The 17,922-nt window shown below is 26.1% G+C and overlaps 3 protein-coding genes and 1 long non-coding RNA gene across 8 annotated transcripts; 1 reads left to right on the forward strand and 3 right to left on the reverse strand.

Annotated features, from left to right (window-relative positions):
• Positions 1-911: 911 nt before the first annotated feature.
• Positions 912-5,069, reverse strand: LOC123267017 (RUN domain-containing protein 1). Of its 3 annotated transcripts, none has more exons than XM_044731495.1 (10): positions 5,011-5,069; positions 4,414-4,876; positions 4,165-4,340; positions 3,840-3,912; positions 2,935-3,289; positions 2,595-2,689; positions 1,753-2,514; positions 1,583-1,680; positions 1,283-1,377; positions 912-1,197 (listed from the first exon to the last, which is right to left on the reverse strand). In XM_044731495.1, exons 2-10 carry the CDS (start codon positions 4,414-4,416, stop codon positions 1,091-1,093), a joined length of 1,764 nt encoding a protein of 587 aa, XP_044587430.1. In that variant the 5' UTR covers positions 4,417-4,876; positions 5,011-5,069; the 3' UTR covers positions 912-1,090. The 3 variants fall into 3 exon arrangements, with proteins under 3 accessions (XP_044587430.1, XP_044587431.1, XP_044587429.1); XM_044731496.1 differs by lacking the exon at positions 5,011-5,069 and having other exon boundaries at positions 4,414-4,686; positions 4,755-4,917; XM_044731494.1 differs by lacking the exon at positions 5,011-5,069 and having other exon boundaries at positions 4,414-4,917.
• Positions 5,070-7,397: 2,328 nt separating this feature from the next.
• LOC123266972 lies at positions 7,398-7,995 on the reverse strand. Its single transcript, XR_006509924.1, has 2 exons — positions 7,566-7,995; positions 7,398-7,442 (listed from the first exon to the last, which is right to left on the reverse strand). It is a non-coding gene; the product is annotated as an uncharacterized LOC123266972 (long non-coding RNA).
• Positions 7,996-9,785: 1,790 nt separating this feature from the next.
• LOC123266998 (TBC1 domain family member 20) lies at positions 9,786-14,681 on the forward strand. 3 transcript variants are annotated; one of them, XM_044731464.1, is made up of 7 exons: positions 9,802-10,115; positions 11,619-11,909; positions 11,973-12,092; positions 12,165-12,411; positions 12,906-13,109; positions 13,182-13,401; positions 13,481-14,681. In XM_044731464.1, exons 2-7 carry the CDS (start codon positions 11,792-11,794, stop codon positions 13,784-13,786), a joined length of 1,215 nt encoding a protein of 404 aa, XP_044587399.1. In that variant the 5' UTR covers positions 9,802-10,115; positions 11,619-11,791; the 3' UTR covers positions 13,787-14,681. The 3 variants fall into 3 exon arrangements, with proteins under 3 accessions (XP_044587396.1, XP_044587397.1, XP_044587399.1); XM_044731461.1 differs by having other exon boundaries at positions 9,786-10,115; positions 11,619-12,092; XM_044731462.1 differs by having other exon boundaries at positions 9,787-10,115; positions 11,687-12,092.
• Positions 14,682-15,586: 905 nt separating this feature from the next.
• On the reverse strand, positions 15,587-17,837 carry LOC123266841 (phospholipase A2 group XV-like). The gene is made up of 6 exons (XM_044731281.1): positions 17,478-17,837; positions 17,260-17,402; positions 16,670-16,904; positions 16,175-16,574; positions 15,964-16,086; positions 15,587-15,846 (listed from the first exon to the last, which is right to left on the reverse strand). Exons 1-6 carry the CDS (start codon positions 17,575-17,577, stop codon positions 15,624-15,626), a joined length of 1,224 nt encoding a protein of 407 aa, XP_044587216.1. The 5' UTR covers positions 17,578-17,837; the 3' UTR covers positions 15,587-15,623.
• Between the last annotated feature and the right edge of the window lie 85 nt (positions 17,838-17,922).

Consider the following 17,922-nt stretch of genomic DNA (forward strand, 5'->3'; position numbering starts at 1 on the left):
TTTTTCTTCGTATACTTTTTTTGCAAGCCTTGTCTATTTTTCACTCTTACATTGAACAACGATGATCGGAAGTCATTGTAAGTTATGGTTCGATTGTTTTCATGTGTATTTGGCAACGATTCAGTTTTTATTCCATTAAATACATCATTTTCATTGAAGATTATGAACACTAATAAAAGTTTTGCAATTACAGAATTCCTCATACTCCTTGTAGAAGTCAATGATTTCACATAACTAATTACAAAAATTTATCAAAACTAATTTTGATTGTCCCATACACAATGAAAATTATAACGTATACTTTACCTTCGAGATCTCGTTTTATATATCTAACAAATTAAATGTTTTAATATCACACAAGAACACATGGGAGTATAAATATATGTGTGTACGTATATACGAATATTGGCACATCAATCCTTACATTCAGTCGTACAAATCCATTTAATGCGGCCTATTACAATTATCTTTTATATAATTATATAACTTAAAAAGACAAAACGTTAACATTTTTATCAAATCTAATTTAATTAAGCAAATACTTTTTTCAAGCGAATACGTGACTACCTAACTTTGATACTAAATTAATGGAAAAAAATGCTGTAAGATTAAAGTCTCGACACGCTAATCCGTATAACTTTTATTATTATATAAAACTTTATAATGTTATTGCTTATTATAAAATTTAAATTGAATCTATACGTATAGAATCGATTATATACTGTGGTTTTTTATAAAGATCATAGTAAGCAAGCAAACTAATTCCTATTTATGAACATTCGGGATGTAAAGTTTAGATATGCTCAGACCTTATTTGATCTAATGTGTGGAAACATGTAAATGATTGATATAATTTATAACTCTGATTAAGAGAAACAATAGAATTGATTTAATGAATGTCACAGACGAAATATTCTGAATTGCAATATTTATTTTTTAGATCACTGGATATAATAATATAACTAATAATGTATGCAGCTAAACTCTTTAAAAATATCAACAATCAGTTTTATGAAATAATTCATCCGTATTGTACATACAGAACACTCTATTAATTAATACAGTTATTAATAATTATAAGTAAATACTATTAAAAAGCATCTTTTATATTCTGAAATTGTTGTACGGCTAAGTCAACTGGAAGATCAAAACGAACGGATGATAACCGATCAAGAGTGTGAAAGGCATCTTGAAATCCTATGAAAACAAATTTACAATTATTGTATTTTTTTTCTAAGTTTCAAAATTCGAATTTTTAATTAAAAAAATATCGTTTACGTACCAGTTTTCACAACATAACTCCATGATGTATAATAATTTTCCAATAAATATTGACACTGTAGTATGTACCTTAACCATATAACCAATTTGTTGGCGCTAAAAATTAAATTAAGTTTTATAATTAAAATTGTCTTACAATATAAGATAATTACAATAAAATTATTTCGCAGTGTATGATTCGAAATTTTATAATTCTAGAGAAATTTTGAACACCTCTTAGGAAAATGATAAATTCTTTACAATTGGAAACATTAATAATGTCGTGCAAGTCAAGAGAAATAAAGTTGAAAAGCGAACTTACTTTAAGGCTGCACAAATAAATGCTTTAAAATGTGAGTTATGACTTCTTTTGTAAGGTGTATGGGTAGCAATTATATTTCCAATAGTAATTAATAGAATCTGAAAAATGAGTAATCAAAATAACAAGATGAATTACGATTTAAGTGTTAAAATAAATATAATAACTAATACCTGTTTTGGAGAAACATTCCTTCTATTGACAAGATCTAAGTTAAAGCTTTGAGATAATTTTTGAGCTGGACTAGAGTTGTACATATGACCATTTTTTATTTCATAATACTTTATTATTAATTCCCATGCATGCATGAAATTATGAGATACTGATTTTTTCTGTGGAAAACAGCCAACAAAAGGTACAACACTGTTACTAGCACGAACATCAGAGGTCAATCCATGTTGAATCAAATCTCTTATACAAATGGCTAAATGTTTTCTCACTGATGCTGTAATTCGCGCATTGAACTGTGCTTTAGATAAATCTAAATCAGAAGTGTGACTATTGTAATCTTCGTCTTCAAAATGACGTTCCATCGCTGCAACATTTTGTAATACATCTTCTATGGCTGCATCCAATCGAGCTCTCATATCTCGCCATACGGGAATATCAGAGTTTTTATCAATATTACGTCGAACTCTGTCTCTGCCACAACCCAATTGTGACATTAGATAAAGATGTAACAGTGTTATAACTTTTCTCACAGTATTAAGTGTTTTTGTATGATTGCCATCACTTGCATGTTCTTGAGGGAATGGTTTTCTAGATTTTTTAGCAGATAATTTTGCACTATTTGTATGAACTGGACATGTACAAGTGCAAGCGTATGCTTCTGTGCTAACTTCTCCCTGTAGATAATGAATGAACCGTTCTAAATCTGACACTTGAGTTTTCAATTGATTTACTAGCTGTTCCTTCATTTTCAACGGATTGACGATCTAATAATTATAATTTTTTATAGATTTAAAATAACTGTATAGTTAAAACATTTTATCTTTTTAATAAATTAATATATTACCTCATTTATTGCATGATCAACTTGCCATCTCAAATCATCAACAGATAACTTACATAAATCATCAATTTCAAAATTAAGTTTTTCTTTAAGATGATCTAAAAAATAATAAAATATTACATATTTATAAGTATTTTTATTTGTCGGTTATGTAATTAAAAAACGAATAATTCATGTTATGACAGAAGTACAGCTTCATCAATCTAATTCATTTTTTTAATCTAAAACAGAAAAAATTATAAATGCTGTGAAAAAATTTTCTACAAGCCAAAATCAGCGATATTGTACTTCTGCTCACTTCATTTTAATCAAGTTAAAAATAAAAAATATTCTGGCTATTAACTTATCAACAAATTTTGCCGTTCTAATATAACGCTTTGCGGTAGATCTTGACCATCAGTTTCATAAGCATATCGCTCCAAATCTTCTAGTTGGGTTTTTAATTGTTCTATCAACTCTTTTTGTTTAAGTTTTCGCTGTGCAATTTTAGATTCCAATCCAATGTCAGTACACTCATCATTACTTATATGTAATGAACTATCTGTTGATGGTACAAGAGCTGTGTTAGCTTCAGATTTACATAGTAAAATGCTTGAAACATCTGGAATTCCTCGAAATGCAAATTCTTCTAATTCTTTTAGTAAATTTTCTTTTTGATCACTGGGAGCATCAACTATTTGGCGAAGACGAAATTGAACCTATATTTATACAAAAATTATTAATTTTATTGGATTCAAAAATTTTTTAGTACTATTTGATGAGATTTGGTCTAATTTAGTCAGAACAGATATGAACATTTTACCGGAGAGAATATATTACTTTATATTCTTTATAAATTTTGTTCAAAATTTATTTAATATGATCAAATTATAGAGATGGTATCAAACAATAACATTTTGAAAAATTTTTTCCTACGAAATTTTTTCGATAACATATTCGGGTTCAGAAATGTTTGGATAATAAAAATACACTTTTAAGAAAATTTTTTCAAAAATCTTTTTTGAGACGTTATTGTTTATCATCATTTTTATATAATTAGTTTTTCAATAAAATAGATTGAATTTTATTACGTAAATTAAAAATTAATAAACTATGCATAAAAAATTATTCATATCAAGTATTAGAAGATTCTTTAGACCCACAATTCCGAAAGATTGTATACTCTCCATGCATTTTATTATAATCATTCTCTGAAAGTATGTACTAGTACAATATTTAAAAGACAAATTAGTAATAAAATAAATCTACCTGAGCAAAATGTGTTGTTAATGCAATTAGTGATGAATTGAGCACATCTTGTTCCTCTTCTAATATTTTAAGTCTGTCCATAGTAAATAAAAGATTATTTAATACGATGTTAGTACTTGTTATCATTTCAACATAAACAGAAATTCATAGCATTAAACAAAGTAAAGTATTAAACATTAAGCCCAAATATTTATACATAATATTATATCATATGATATACAATAACTATTAGAAATAAATAGAAGATCATTGTATCATGCATTAAATTACATATTACATTAATTAATATATAAGTAACTATAATTGTAAAAAAAAATTAATTTACTTTTCCAAATTATCGGTATATTTGCATTCACTGTTGAATTCATCATCAACATCATCATTAGCCCCAACTGGTGGCCATCTTTCACCAGAGGGTCGTTCATTTTCGTCAGTATCATACTCCTCATTTCCATTGGTACAATGTTGTTCTTCGGGAAAAAGTTCAAGGTTTACTTGATCCTGAAATCAAAATAAAAACTTTAATATTTACGAATTAACCATTAAAAGCATTTCATTTTAATTAATAAAATACCATTTTATTAGATAAATCGAAGAAAATTTCATTCTACACAGTAATCAGAAACATAAGTAACGAACACCAACAATCACGGTTAACAACAAAAATTATATCGGCTGTGGCCATTTAATATTCTTTGTTAAAACATTTATTATTTTATATAGTTCCAAACCAAACTTTAGAGCATGTTCAATCATTGATTATAAATATACTTATGTTATTAGAGTTGTCAGTTATAACACCTTTCTTTTTCTTTGTGGGAAACAAGAATACTTTACCATATTTTATCTGTCAATAAGACACACATATTATGGCTTATGGAGAATAGAAACCTTTATTATTTATTCTCTATTAACCTTATATAATTGTTTTTCCTAGTTGCGATTATCAACAATCCACTAGGTGCAGCAGGGTAGGTAGATACGAATCAGTACTGTCAAAAAATCAAAACAAATCCATAACCGGTAAATAAATAAAGCTGTAATTAAATTAATTAGCTTTAAAATTATTAAAATAAACACTTAGTTAAAATAAATTTTAATTTTTCTGGAATACTGAATTAATTTCATTGTTTTTTTGGATTTTAACACAGATTTGTGATGTCATAATTACTTTTTCAAGGTTATAGATTCCATTTGTTATGGTTATTTAGTTACCGAATGGTTGATCGCGATGCCTCTACAGCTCATAAGAAGAACTATTAATAACACGAAATTATCGCCGCTGCTCTTGTTATGTCCAGCAAGGTCACTAGATTGCTCGTACTGCCTCCTTCTGGACTGAGGTGTGAGTTGAAGTCACGCGGGATCTATTTAAATTTATTGTTGTTTATTAATTCAGCTTTTGATAATGAAATCTGTTGGGTTAAGTTGAAGAAAAAGGAAAACTTTAGTTAGATGGACTGTTTTAATTGATAAACAAAAATTAACGAAGAGCTTGATTTTATTCGGTGGTTTCAGCTACAGCAAGTGCTCAGTTAAAGTTCTCAGGGAGAAGTGTGGTTACAAAAGTATCGGCTCGAAGTCGGTGGTTCCCGGCTTCACTTCCCTCTCTATGTTTCAAACCAATATACTTAGTCTATTACATCTTATACTTATTCTAACATATATATACTAATACTTATTTTAACTTATACACTAATACTTATTCTCGTCCATGTCTGTGCCAACATATATTTTATGTTATCTTATTATTTATCATATTATGTTACGTGTAAACAATTTACTTTATTAATTTTTTATGTACTCATTATGTACTTGAATAAGATGGTCCTTAGGGAGCACTAGCTCTATAGGATCAAAATTTAATAAATAAATAAAAATAAATAAAAATATTTTGCTTGGTACATACACAAATGTATACCTGGGCTCACAATTATATTTTAAATTCTTATGGTTTATCCATTAACAAAAATATTAACTTTAGAACATTATTATTATTATTATTATAACTAAATTATTATAAATGTTATAAATATAATTATGTAAAGTTTATCTATCATAGCTATAAGTTTAGACATTAATTTATAAATGTTACTTATTAAATTATTATAATTAAGACGTTTAAATTTAATATATGTGTTGCAGATTAATTATGATTTTGGTTTATTGATTAATATGAGATATTGTTATTTTAATTAAATATTAACTATTATTTTTAATATTATTAAACGTAACTCCAATAGTTTATCAGTTATTTATTTAACGAATAGTATTATTGTTGGCTTGGTTCTATGGTCTTATTCTATTTTATAATTTACGACCTCTTGAAAATGCTTAACAAGAATGTATATGTAACTGACAAACCCTTGAAGGACATTTAACACATGGTTTTTCTTTTATTAGTTTTCACAAAGGTTTAATTGTCGAGTAACACAAGCAAGCTTGTTCAGGTACTTTTATAGTTCTGAGAAATGTTGACAAAGTTAGTTTGTTGATTGTTTATTTAAGGAGATTACTATACTTTAATTTATGTGCTACAACAAATTTTGTATATAAACAAAATGCATTATTTATAATATATAATTTATTATAAATTAAATTAAATAATTCAAATTATAGTGAATTTGCCGCGTAATGCATCAAATCGACATCTACTATATCATCGGATATAACACTCTGGTACAATGAGAGACAATAATTTATGCCTGCTTGTGTTGTTTTGGTATCGATGAAAGTTTGGATTTATGAAAATTTGTCCAAATAAATATGAAAGTTTGTAAAAATGCTGATGAGTATAAATGAATAAAAGCACAGAAAAATTTACGTATAATTGTATATAAATACAAATGATTCTATGTAAATTAGATCATCTGTGCAATTTTACAGTTGTATACATGACCAACTGAACAAATAAAATTCCCTATTTTTAAAAATGTTATGTCGTAATAACTATAATGCTTTGGGTTGCATCTGGCAGGTGACACTACTTGTCAGATAAACCATGATTTAAATGTGTTAATTAGTTACATTTATAATTTAAATTTATGTTTATATTTTAAATAGATTCAGAAATTCCAAGTTGATTTAATATTTGATTTAATTGCTGAGTTTGGTCGTTGAGTGCACACGTGTCTTCGAAAGAGAAACTTTAATGTCGAGAAAATAATACAAAGGAATATTGTATTAGGTTCTGAAAAACCATAAAATCTTTGAGTAAACACAGAACGTGTCCTTGCCACATGACAACTTCAAGTCCTTAAAAGAAAAACCATAAAAGACACGTGTGGAAACTTAACGGTCTCTTGTTCTCTAAAAAACAAGGCACTACAACTGAATTTAACAACAAAATAAATAAATAATAATTTATTTATCCACTTTATTTTAAGTAACTAAATAACTGATAAATAAATGAGTATTTAGACGCTACAACATGTGTATTATGTATGTATGGGTTTAATGTCACAATGGTTTTAGACAAATTTAATTACATATTGGAATAATTGAATAGTAAATGGTATTAAATTGAATTTAGAAATGATTAGCAAATATTAAAGTAAATTCCGCATCTGATATAATTTATTGAGCAGATAATACCTTAAAAGCCTTTTAAAATTATAACACGTTAATTGATTCTAATGAATATATGTTAATTAAAATAATAAATAATAGATAAGGATAATCATTGTTAACAACGATCTGATATTATATTATTATTACTGTCTGTACCTCGACCAGGTTTTCTGCGGTTTCCCTAGGTCGCTGTGCTGAATTTAAAGCCAGGTAAATACAGGTACATGAATATGTAAGCCGGCCGCAGCCGCAAATAATAAGTGTTATATATAAATAAGTTTATATAAGTACATGTAAGATAGTATATTACGCACTATGTATAAGGTTAGTTCTAGCAATAGTATAGGTGTATACGTATAACCATAGTGGGGGAACGTGAAGCTGAGCAGTCAGAGTTGAGACTTTGTGACTTCACTTCTCCCCGAGAGCTGTAACTATTCACTCCATCTCTCCGATTTCTAAATAAACATCAACATTAAGTTCAATTGAACTCTTATCATTTAAAATCATACCTTGCCACACAATCTCAATCAGTCATTTTTAAGTATATTTCAAATTAAATTATAAAATAAAATCCCGCGTGACAATAAACAACCCATTTGTCCACGAGGTGTCATCATCGGCGAATCTAGTAACCTCGCAGGACATAACAAAAATATTTACAACTAATAATATGTTTATTTGATTCTAATTCCAAAAGTATAAATGGAGAAATGAACATTACTATAAATGAAAATTTATAAATTTACTAGCTAATAAAAAATATCATTTGAATAAATGATTAATAATACAAGTGTATAAAAAAATTAATGATACAGTCAACGCTCTCTGTATTTGACTCGCCCGTACAGGACCATTCTCTGTATTTGACTCGTCCTTGTCCATAAGAGCTGTGTAAAATCGTCAAATACAGAGGAAGAATGTGGTCAAATACAGAGAGCGGTCAAATACAGAGAGGTCCAATACAGAGAGCGTCGACTGTACATTCACTTAATGAATGTATTCAAAAATATAGATCCGGATGTAAAAAAACTATGATAATTATTTGAACAAAAGAAATTGCGGATCAATAATCGTAATAAATAAATGTAGAAATGATTTTATGAATAAACTACATTATGATCATTAGTATTTTTAAAATTGGTTAAAAAGAAGATTTCCACGATCTCCCTCTAGTAAATAATTTTATACTGTCAATATTTTAGATTTAGAAATAGTAGCAGTCACTTTTATAACTTTCATTACTTTTTTTATTATAAGTTTATTTAAAGTAAAACACATATTCATACAACTTTTACAACTCATTGTCTAAACGTAAAATCTATTAGAATATATGAACTATTATGCTAATAAAATTATTGGAGAGATATCGTGGAAATCTTTTTTTTAACCGATATTCATTTTGACAATTTAACTTCTGGACAAATATTCATTTTTACAGATTAACTTTAATGCAGATGTTCATTTTTCTCGATTTATTTGGATAGAATTTCATTTATTCAAATATCCATTCGGACAGCCTTCATTTGTACCGATCATCATGTTTACAAATGTTTATTTATATACAACCTTAAAAATACTAATGATCATAATGTTGTTTATTCATAAAATCATTTCCGCATATTTATTCATTACGATTATTTATCTAATGTCTATTTATCTAATGTCTAGCTCTATGTACAGATGCCTATGCATCTCTATAGACCTGTATGCTAGAAAAAAAAAAAAAAATAAATAAATAAATAAATTTATCTGCAATTTCTTTTGTTCAAATGATTATCATAGTTTTTTTACATCCGGATCTATATTTTTGAATACATGAGTTCATTAAGTGAATGCATGTATCAATAATTTTTTTATACACTTGTATTATTAATCATTTATTCAAATGATATTTTTTATTAGCTAGTAAATTTATAAACTTTCATTTATAGTAATATTCATTTTTCCATTTATACTTTTGGAATTAGAATCAAATAAACATATTATTAGTTGTACATATTTTTAAAAAGAGGGAATTTTATTTGTTCAGTTGGTCATGTGTACAACTGTAAAATTGCACAGATGATCTATTTTACATAGAATCATTTGTATTTATATACAATTATACGTAAATCTTCTGTGCTTTTATTCATTTATACTCATCAGCATTTTTACAAACTTTCGTATTTATTTGGACAAATTTTCATAAATCCAAACTTTCATCGATACCAAAGCAACAAGCAACACAAGCAGGCATAAATTATTGTCTCTCATTGTAATTGCGCGATTGCAACAATATTTTGAAAATTTTAACAGTAGTGCTGCCTCTACTGTTGTATTTTATTTATTATTTTCGATAATCTTGATATTCTATGATCAATGATACAAACACAAATACATCTACTATGTAGCATTGAAATTAAAACACATGGATGTAAAAAGTATAGTAGGTTACGTCAAGTATTAAATGTCGACAGCTTTCATAAATAAACGCAAAAAAATTAATAATTAAACTTATTCTTTTGATCTTATTTATTAAAGAAAATTAGCTGAGTGCAATATATTACATATTAAATTGATATTGGAAATGATATTTTTATAAAACATTTGAAATTCGAAAAAACATAAGTTGTCATATGTAATTGACAGTTTTGATAACAACAAATCTATAGTTTAAGTAATGAATTGCAGAACTGTCAATATTTTGTGGTAAATGTAAAGGCCGTAAGTTATATATTTATAAATATGTGTACAAATACTCGGAAATAGAGATATTGGTAGAGTATACAACAAAATGTAATTAATAAATGGGTCATTTATTTATAAATTATACAATTCGTCCAGGAAACTCGAATACTACATACAACCTATTTTACAAATTATTATTTACTATTTATTTAATACAAGTAGATAATGCATTTAGAAAGGTGCATAATTTATTATAATTTGTTCTAGAAATATTTCATAGATGGGTTTCTGTTGTTATCGGTATTATTAAAAAACCTACTTTTTTTCCAAGATAATTTTTTAGCTCATTGTAATACAAATTTATTTATTTATTTAACTATATGCCAAGGCAAAAGCCGAATAACAAAAATATATGGCAATTTTATAATCACATGTACTATGACATATTTATATAACCATTAATTTAATAATTAAAAATAAACATAAAAATTGTTAAATAAATTGCATTACATTGTCTAGAATTTAGATGGTATTTTTGAAGAAAATTTACTGCAACCTTTCTTAAAAGTTTTAAAATATATTTCTTCAAAATAGTAAATTTTTGCTTAGCTTTAAGAAAAAAAAAGTGATATTTAAAGAAATTTTTTCATAAAACTTAACTGCAAAAATATCTATTTTCAAGTTTATAAATTAAACTAATAAATGACCCTCCATTACCATTTCTACTTGACCAATATTGATATTTTAATTTTACTTTAAAAAATCAATAAATTAAATTTTTATTTCAATCTGTTGACAAAGCTTAAAAATTCTGAGATAAATATAAAAATAGGCAATAGTTTTTTATTTATTTAAAATTTTACAATTTGATTTTTCATAGCTGTAAAAATGATAAATGAAAGTTATTATCTACATATATTTATAAACCTATTAATGGTTAAGAAAAATTAATAAAATTTTAGTTAGAGTATTATGTATGACAAATCATAAATTAAACCTATGTTAAAGTTTAAATTTTGAATGGATAGTTCCCCGGAGCGATAGTGCGGTTAATCTGAATACAGCACATGATAAAATAGACAAACATTATCATAAAGCAGACATTAAATTACTTATTAAGTGTGTCAAATTTATTTATTTTAATAAGCTTGCAAGTCGTATGTGCTGCTCGATATAATCGATTAATTTTGCTGTGCAATAGACTCTAGTATGTCTTTCTAGAAAAATTTTTAATTTTAAAATAATTTTTTTTTATTTGAAAAAAGTTTCAATAAGCTTAGCTAGCTCTATTATTATTAAAATTATCTTTATAAATATTTTAAATAACAAACATTATTATAATTTCATAGAACATAATTTGTATTATAAATATCTAATTACAGCAGATTGCAATCATTTTTTCATATAAGTAAAATGATATTTAGTGTATAAATGTGTCTATATTCATGTGTATACACGCATTTAAGTATGAATATTTGTTGAAGTTATTTATGATTTCTATACAATGCTGTGTTTATTAATTATTATTACTATTATTAGCCACTATCATAAATCATAAATTAAAATCAAACAAAATACTGATAAAGATGTTTTAATTTATCAACAAGTTATGAAGCGCTCTGGTTATAAAATTTTTCAATTGGCATGCAACATTTCAATGGTGGGAATAAAGTCTTATCAAAAAGATTACGACAAATTAAATTATATTAACTATGAATAATCAAGATAGAAATGAAAGTCGAGTTCCGCTTGTATCTTTACCGGATTCATATTTAGCATGGGTTGATGGAGTACAAAAAATACCTGATATTGCTGATATAAATTTGTCAGGTAAATCTTATTCAAATTATTATTATGAACCTATTTTATTGTTAGATAATTGTCCGAATTCAGTTGACCTCACTCATTCGGAGAGACTCAAGATCGATGACATACGGAATAATATTTCTAAGGAAGATTTTACGTATGGTGATTTCAAACAACTTGGGTCTAGTAGTCTAGGATTCGTTACTGGTATTATTAATAATTAATTACAAATTCAAATAATAGTATTCAATTTTTTAATAATTTTACATTGATTTTTAGATGATATACGAAGGAAATTATGGCCAAAAATACTAAGATTAACTGATGATGAATTAAATTATGTGGGTGAAGAACTGAATGATATACATACTCATATACCTGATGAAGTATATCAACAAATATTAAAAGATGTAGCTCGTAGTGGCAGTCACCTACCAACTAATGCAACTGACACTGAGATGGCTAATTTTCACAATGACCTCACAAGGATAATTTGCTGGGTTCTTCATAGACATCCAAATATGAAGTATGAGTATAAATATAAATTTTTGGTAATTGTTTGGAAGTAAGGACATTTAAGATAAAAATTATGAAAATAGTCAAAAATGATTTTTTCGGTTCTGAAGTTTTTAATGTTGAAAAAAAGGAATGCTTATCGATAGTTTTAAATAAAATTTGGGTAAATAAGCTTGGCAATTCCGATTTTTTTTTGTATTCTACGTCAGAGAAAACAATAATTTGTAAAAAGAAACATTTTTTATTAAATTTTTCCGAATTCTTGATTCTTACATTTTTTTAAAGTAAAAATTGTTATATTTAACAATTTTTTTTGTTCAAATTATTATATTTTTGAACTTTAAAACAAAAAAGAAATAATTAAATGTTTAACAAAATTTAAATCATTTAAATTTTATTTCCAGAAATATGGCAGTCCCCATTTCCAAACAAATATCAAACTTTTTATGCAACTACAATATAATAAATACAAAACTTTTGACTAATTAATTTTTTTTCATTTAGTTATTATCAAGGTTACAACGATGTAGCAGCGACAATATTAATTGTAATGGGTTTAAAACCAGGTTTGCATGTTCTTGAAAAGATATCAACAGAATTTTTGGAAAGATTTATGGAGCAAACAATGGAAAAAGTTAACCAAGAATTATTTTTTATATTTGCTCTTCTGGAAAGAGTCCATCCATCTTTGTTAGAACATCTTGAAAAGTAAAGTATTTCGATAAATATACGTTTATAAAATAGAAATACAAAATAATACTCATAATTATGATTCAACAGCGTAGAATTATTTCCACATTTTGCTTTGGCAGAGTACACAACGTGGTATGCTCACAAATATTCTGAAAACCGAAGTTTATTGCATCGGTTATTCGATTTTTTTCTTAGCTCTCCGCTGTTAATGCCTTTGTATCTTAGTACAATAATCGTTGCCCATAGAGCTAATGAAATCTTTAATACTACACCTGATATGGGGCATACACATAAAGTGTTGTGTACAGTAAGTATTTTTAATTTTATTATAATTATTATTTTTTTTTTATAAATTAAAATTACTTACAAAGTAATATTTACTTCAGCTACCCAGTACTTTGCCGTTTGAAGATTTATTAACAAATGCAAAAACTTTATACCATGACTATCCACCTGAATCAATAGTTAAGGATGTACATGATTATGATAGAAAACGGCGATGTAAAGAGCAAGAATGGAAATTAAAAGCCGAAGCCAGTAGAAAATATTCGGAAAAACAACGCCAACTTAAAGTATCATTACCAAAATCAAGACTGCCATATCATTTCAAAAGTTATCGGACTATTACTGTCGTTACTATTTTAGCAATTGGACTATATGCATTCTTAAAAACAGGTTCCGGAATCAACTGACATTAGTTAATTATGGTTTTATTTGTTGATTTAAGTTTTACACGTTTGTTTTAAAAAATTTAATATTTCTATACTTGTTTTGATAATTATAAATGCTTATATAAAATGAAGATTCTTTTGAACAACCAACTAAAATATTTAGTGAAATTCAGCATTTCCTCTCGGAATATTTGACCATTCCTGTTTTGCTTTTACGTTGGATTCAATTATCAATAAATAATTAATTACCTGATATTAAATTTAGTATGCGACTTATACATGTTGTTAAAACGTGCATTGGGCAAAAACTGTTCATAAGATTGTTAAATTTTAAAAATATACTAATATAAACATAATTAAAATTTGTCATATTAAATGAACGATTGAATAATCGAATACACAATTAATTGATATACTTTGATAATTTTTTTTTTTTATTTACATACAAAATTTATAATAATATATTCATAATAGGCAAGAACATTTTTTTGAGTAACATTTTTATGCAACGCAGTATTTAAAAACACTGTTTGAAGAATATAATCTGTAAATATTGGAATAATACAACTTTTCATATATGTTATTTGTAAATATTATCCTTTAGGTATCTTTTCACTGTATTTTATTATAACGGTTTTCAAAGTAGGATTATTCTTCTAACATCTGTTTTGTAATTATTTTTTTTTTTTTATAAAATAATTTACTTTGAAAAATTGAAGAGTTAGATCCATTTAAAATACTCTGATAAAATAAAGATACTGGAAATGTGTGGTCGTCATCATTTCAATACTATAATAATTTTGAGGAAGAAACTATACGAACTTGTACAAGATTGCTTACACAAATTCATCTCATAGCGATATCAATTATGTTCAACATCATAAGTACATTGCTTATGTTGATAACTAATTTGAAAGAAAAAAAAGTTTCGAACTTACAAATATGTGAGAACTTTTATACGAATTTCGACTTATAATCATACACTAGATTTCAAAACCATTCTATTTTAAATAGTCACAAACAGTAAATGATACAAAAAATAGAGTTAAGATAACTATACATGCAAATAAAATTTACTACGTGTTGATACCAAATATTATTTTTTAAACACTTTAAATCTTAAGAAAATTTATTTCCAAATTTGCTTTTGTATAACAAAGAAAGAACTGTATTTATATGAATGTATATTATTAAAATGTTCAAGAGATAAGATACATTCTAGCATTTTCTAAATATTCATAAATATATCTATCCATATATATTTATTAAAAATATATGGCTATTCCTAAACCTATTTTTGACAAAAAAATTATAAAAAAGCATAAATTAATTATTAAAGTTATAAAAGAGTATTTAAAAAAGCATTAATGATGAATTACTTATTAAATATTTTTGGTTTTAAATAATACAATATCGTACATTACGTTGATCAACGTCAGTTTTGTTTCATCAATTCAAATTAAAGACATTATAACTCCATTTGACCAATAAATATTCAACTAAAAAATTATAATTCAATTTTTTATTTATTTTTTTTTTTCGAAGACTTGAAAGAATGTTTTTAGTAAGATTTTCGCGCTAGTTTTCTTAGAAAAATAATTCTTTAAACCAAGAAAAATACTATTTTAAGATGTACCATCTAAAATGATTATTCCTAATGCGTAAAAATTGACAAAAATCCGAGTTAAATTTACCTACCTAATGTGATGCAGACATATATAAAATGAGATTATTCATTTATTACAAATCTAAGTACTTGAGTAATTCAATCTTGAACAGATACTACTATGAAAAAAAATATTATCTACAATTTCTAAAATGTTTAAGTTTTTCCAATGATTTTTATTAAGAATTATGACTAAATTGTACTTAAAGTTGTTTTGATATAATCTAGAACATGTTGATTTCTCAATATCTCCATATGATCAACTCCTGCAAAAGTTTGGTGATAAATTTTTTGTTTTTGTTTAGTTTTCCAGTAAAGGCAACCCTCTAAGCTTCTTAAATTAACAGTCCCGTCTCCATCTCCTAAAATCAGCTGTGGATAGCTATCTAATGTTACACCAGGCTTGTAGTATAATCTGTATATCAAGAAAAAAAATCAATTTTATAAGATTAATAATACTTTAAATTAAAAAGTTAAAAAATCATATAATGTACCAACATTTTGCAAAATAAACTTTTTTTTCTGTAATTACCTTTCAACTGTACTGACGTTGACTCCATGCAAACAATACATTTCTACGCCAGGCGCGGCAAAATTAGCTTGAAATTTTTCAGTATCCTTACGAAACTCCCATCCATTTGGTACATTAATATCTCTGAAATAAAAAAATATTTTAACACAATATAAAATAACACTAAATTATTAAAAAAAAAAGCATTTTCAAAATTAATAATAATTATTACAAAAAAAATTGTTGTAAGTCAAGTAGCGTATAATTTTTCTTTTGTGTTTGCACCAACACTTCAGTATCTTTCCAAAAATATTTAGAAGGAAGTAACCATCCAAGACTTGGACTGGTTATTTGCTGATCTCTTAGAATACTCTCCCGAAGAACATATGCGCCTAAATTATCTCCTACAGCAAAAACTTTCAGTGCTTTTACAGATCCTCCCCATACAGCTCCAAGAGTTATCAATGACTTTATATACTGATTTTTCCATTTTTGAGTTTGGTTTTGAAGAAATAATAAAGTCATGGGTCCACCCATACTGTGAGCAATCAAAGTTATCGGTACTTTATTATTAATTACATATGTTTCCTCTACAAGCTGCTTTAACTTAATAAAAAACTCTCCATTTTCATCTATTTGAAAAATTATGTTGTAAGTAAAAATATATTTGATAAGTATGAATGAAAAATTATCATGAGGTCAGATCAAAATAAAATACTCAACTTACTTGGAGCTTTTCTAAAATCATATGGTGCTCCACGAAGAGATAAATTTCTTACATACCCCAATTGATTTACTAACATATTACCAACATCTTTGAAATAGTTTCCTGGAGATGCTTTACTGGGATCTAAATATTCTACTGAAAATGGATCACCCCATCCTGGTACTCTTACAGATACACCCTCAGTATTAGTTGTAGTTCGAGTATCATTGTGATATGTTAATTTCATATTATCAATCTAGATAGAAAAAAATAAATTCTTGCGTAACCACTAAAATGTTTTATTTGATGCATTCAAGACTAAATTAATTGATTCATAAAACTCAAACTTTTCGATAGTAAATTAAAGTTATAATTTTTAATAATAGCAGTTTTTTTTTTATTATTTGATGAAATTTTTATTGCATATATTTTTTCACTCTTCATATATTTTTTTTTCTTCAAATTTGAGAATAAATTTTTCAAATATAATTAAAAATTTTTTTTTGATTAAAAAAAAGTTATTTTTTGTTATATTGTTAATTTAACAATGTATCACTATAATGAAACAGTGGATAAAAGCACACAAATAATGCAATCAGCTATATACTTACGAAGCAATCAATTATTATCGGTACAAGAAGTTCGAGATTTAACCAAATATTAAAATAATCTGAGGATACTTTTTCACATAGGTAATGAGGAACAACAGTTTTGTTGAGTTGCGCTTCAAGTTGACTTCCACCATCTCCAGGAACTATAAAAAAGTATTATTACATTGATTTAAAATTTTCGATATTTTAAAGTAAAAAAATAAATACATAAAACTTACCAAAAATTACTGGTGACCTTTGTGTTGCCGTAAGTTTCCAAGGCTTAGTTTCATTGATAACATACATAAAAGCGATGATAAAAATTAAGATGAGCCTCATTGTTGCATTAACTTGATAACTATACTTTTTATTTTAAATATTCATCGAAATTGGATTGAATTTAATTCGACATTCACCATTTTGTACACATGAAAGTTGTTTATTCATGATATATTTCTAAATTTTATGTATATAAATACGAGTGTATATACCCCAATGACTGTCATAATCAGCTGATTTTGTGTCAGTTGTGTCAGATGTCTCCAATGATCCGATGCCCCCTCATCATGGAATCCCTGCACTCCGTACCCTCCACAGCTAATCAACGCGTGATAAATACTGGTACATAATATATGAAGGTTTAGGTATTGAAAACTATCCTTAAATATAAAAAATAACAGTAAC

Source organism: Cotesia glomerata, linkage group LG6 (assembly GCF_020080835.1).
Source record: "Cotesia glomerata isolate CgM1 linkage group LG6, MPM_Cglom_v2.3, whole genome shotgun sequence".
Classification (NCBI taxonomy): Eukaryota; Metazoa; Arthropoda; class Insecta; order Hymenoptera; family Braconidae; genus Cotesia; species Cotesia glomerata.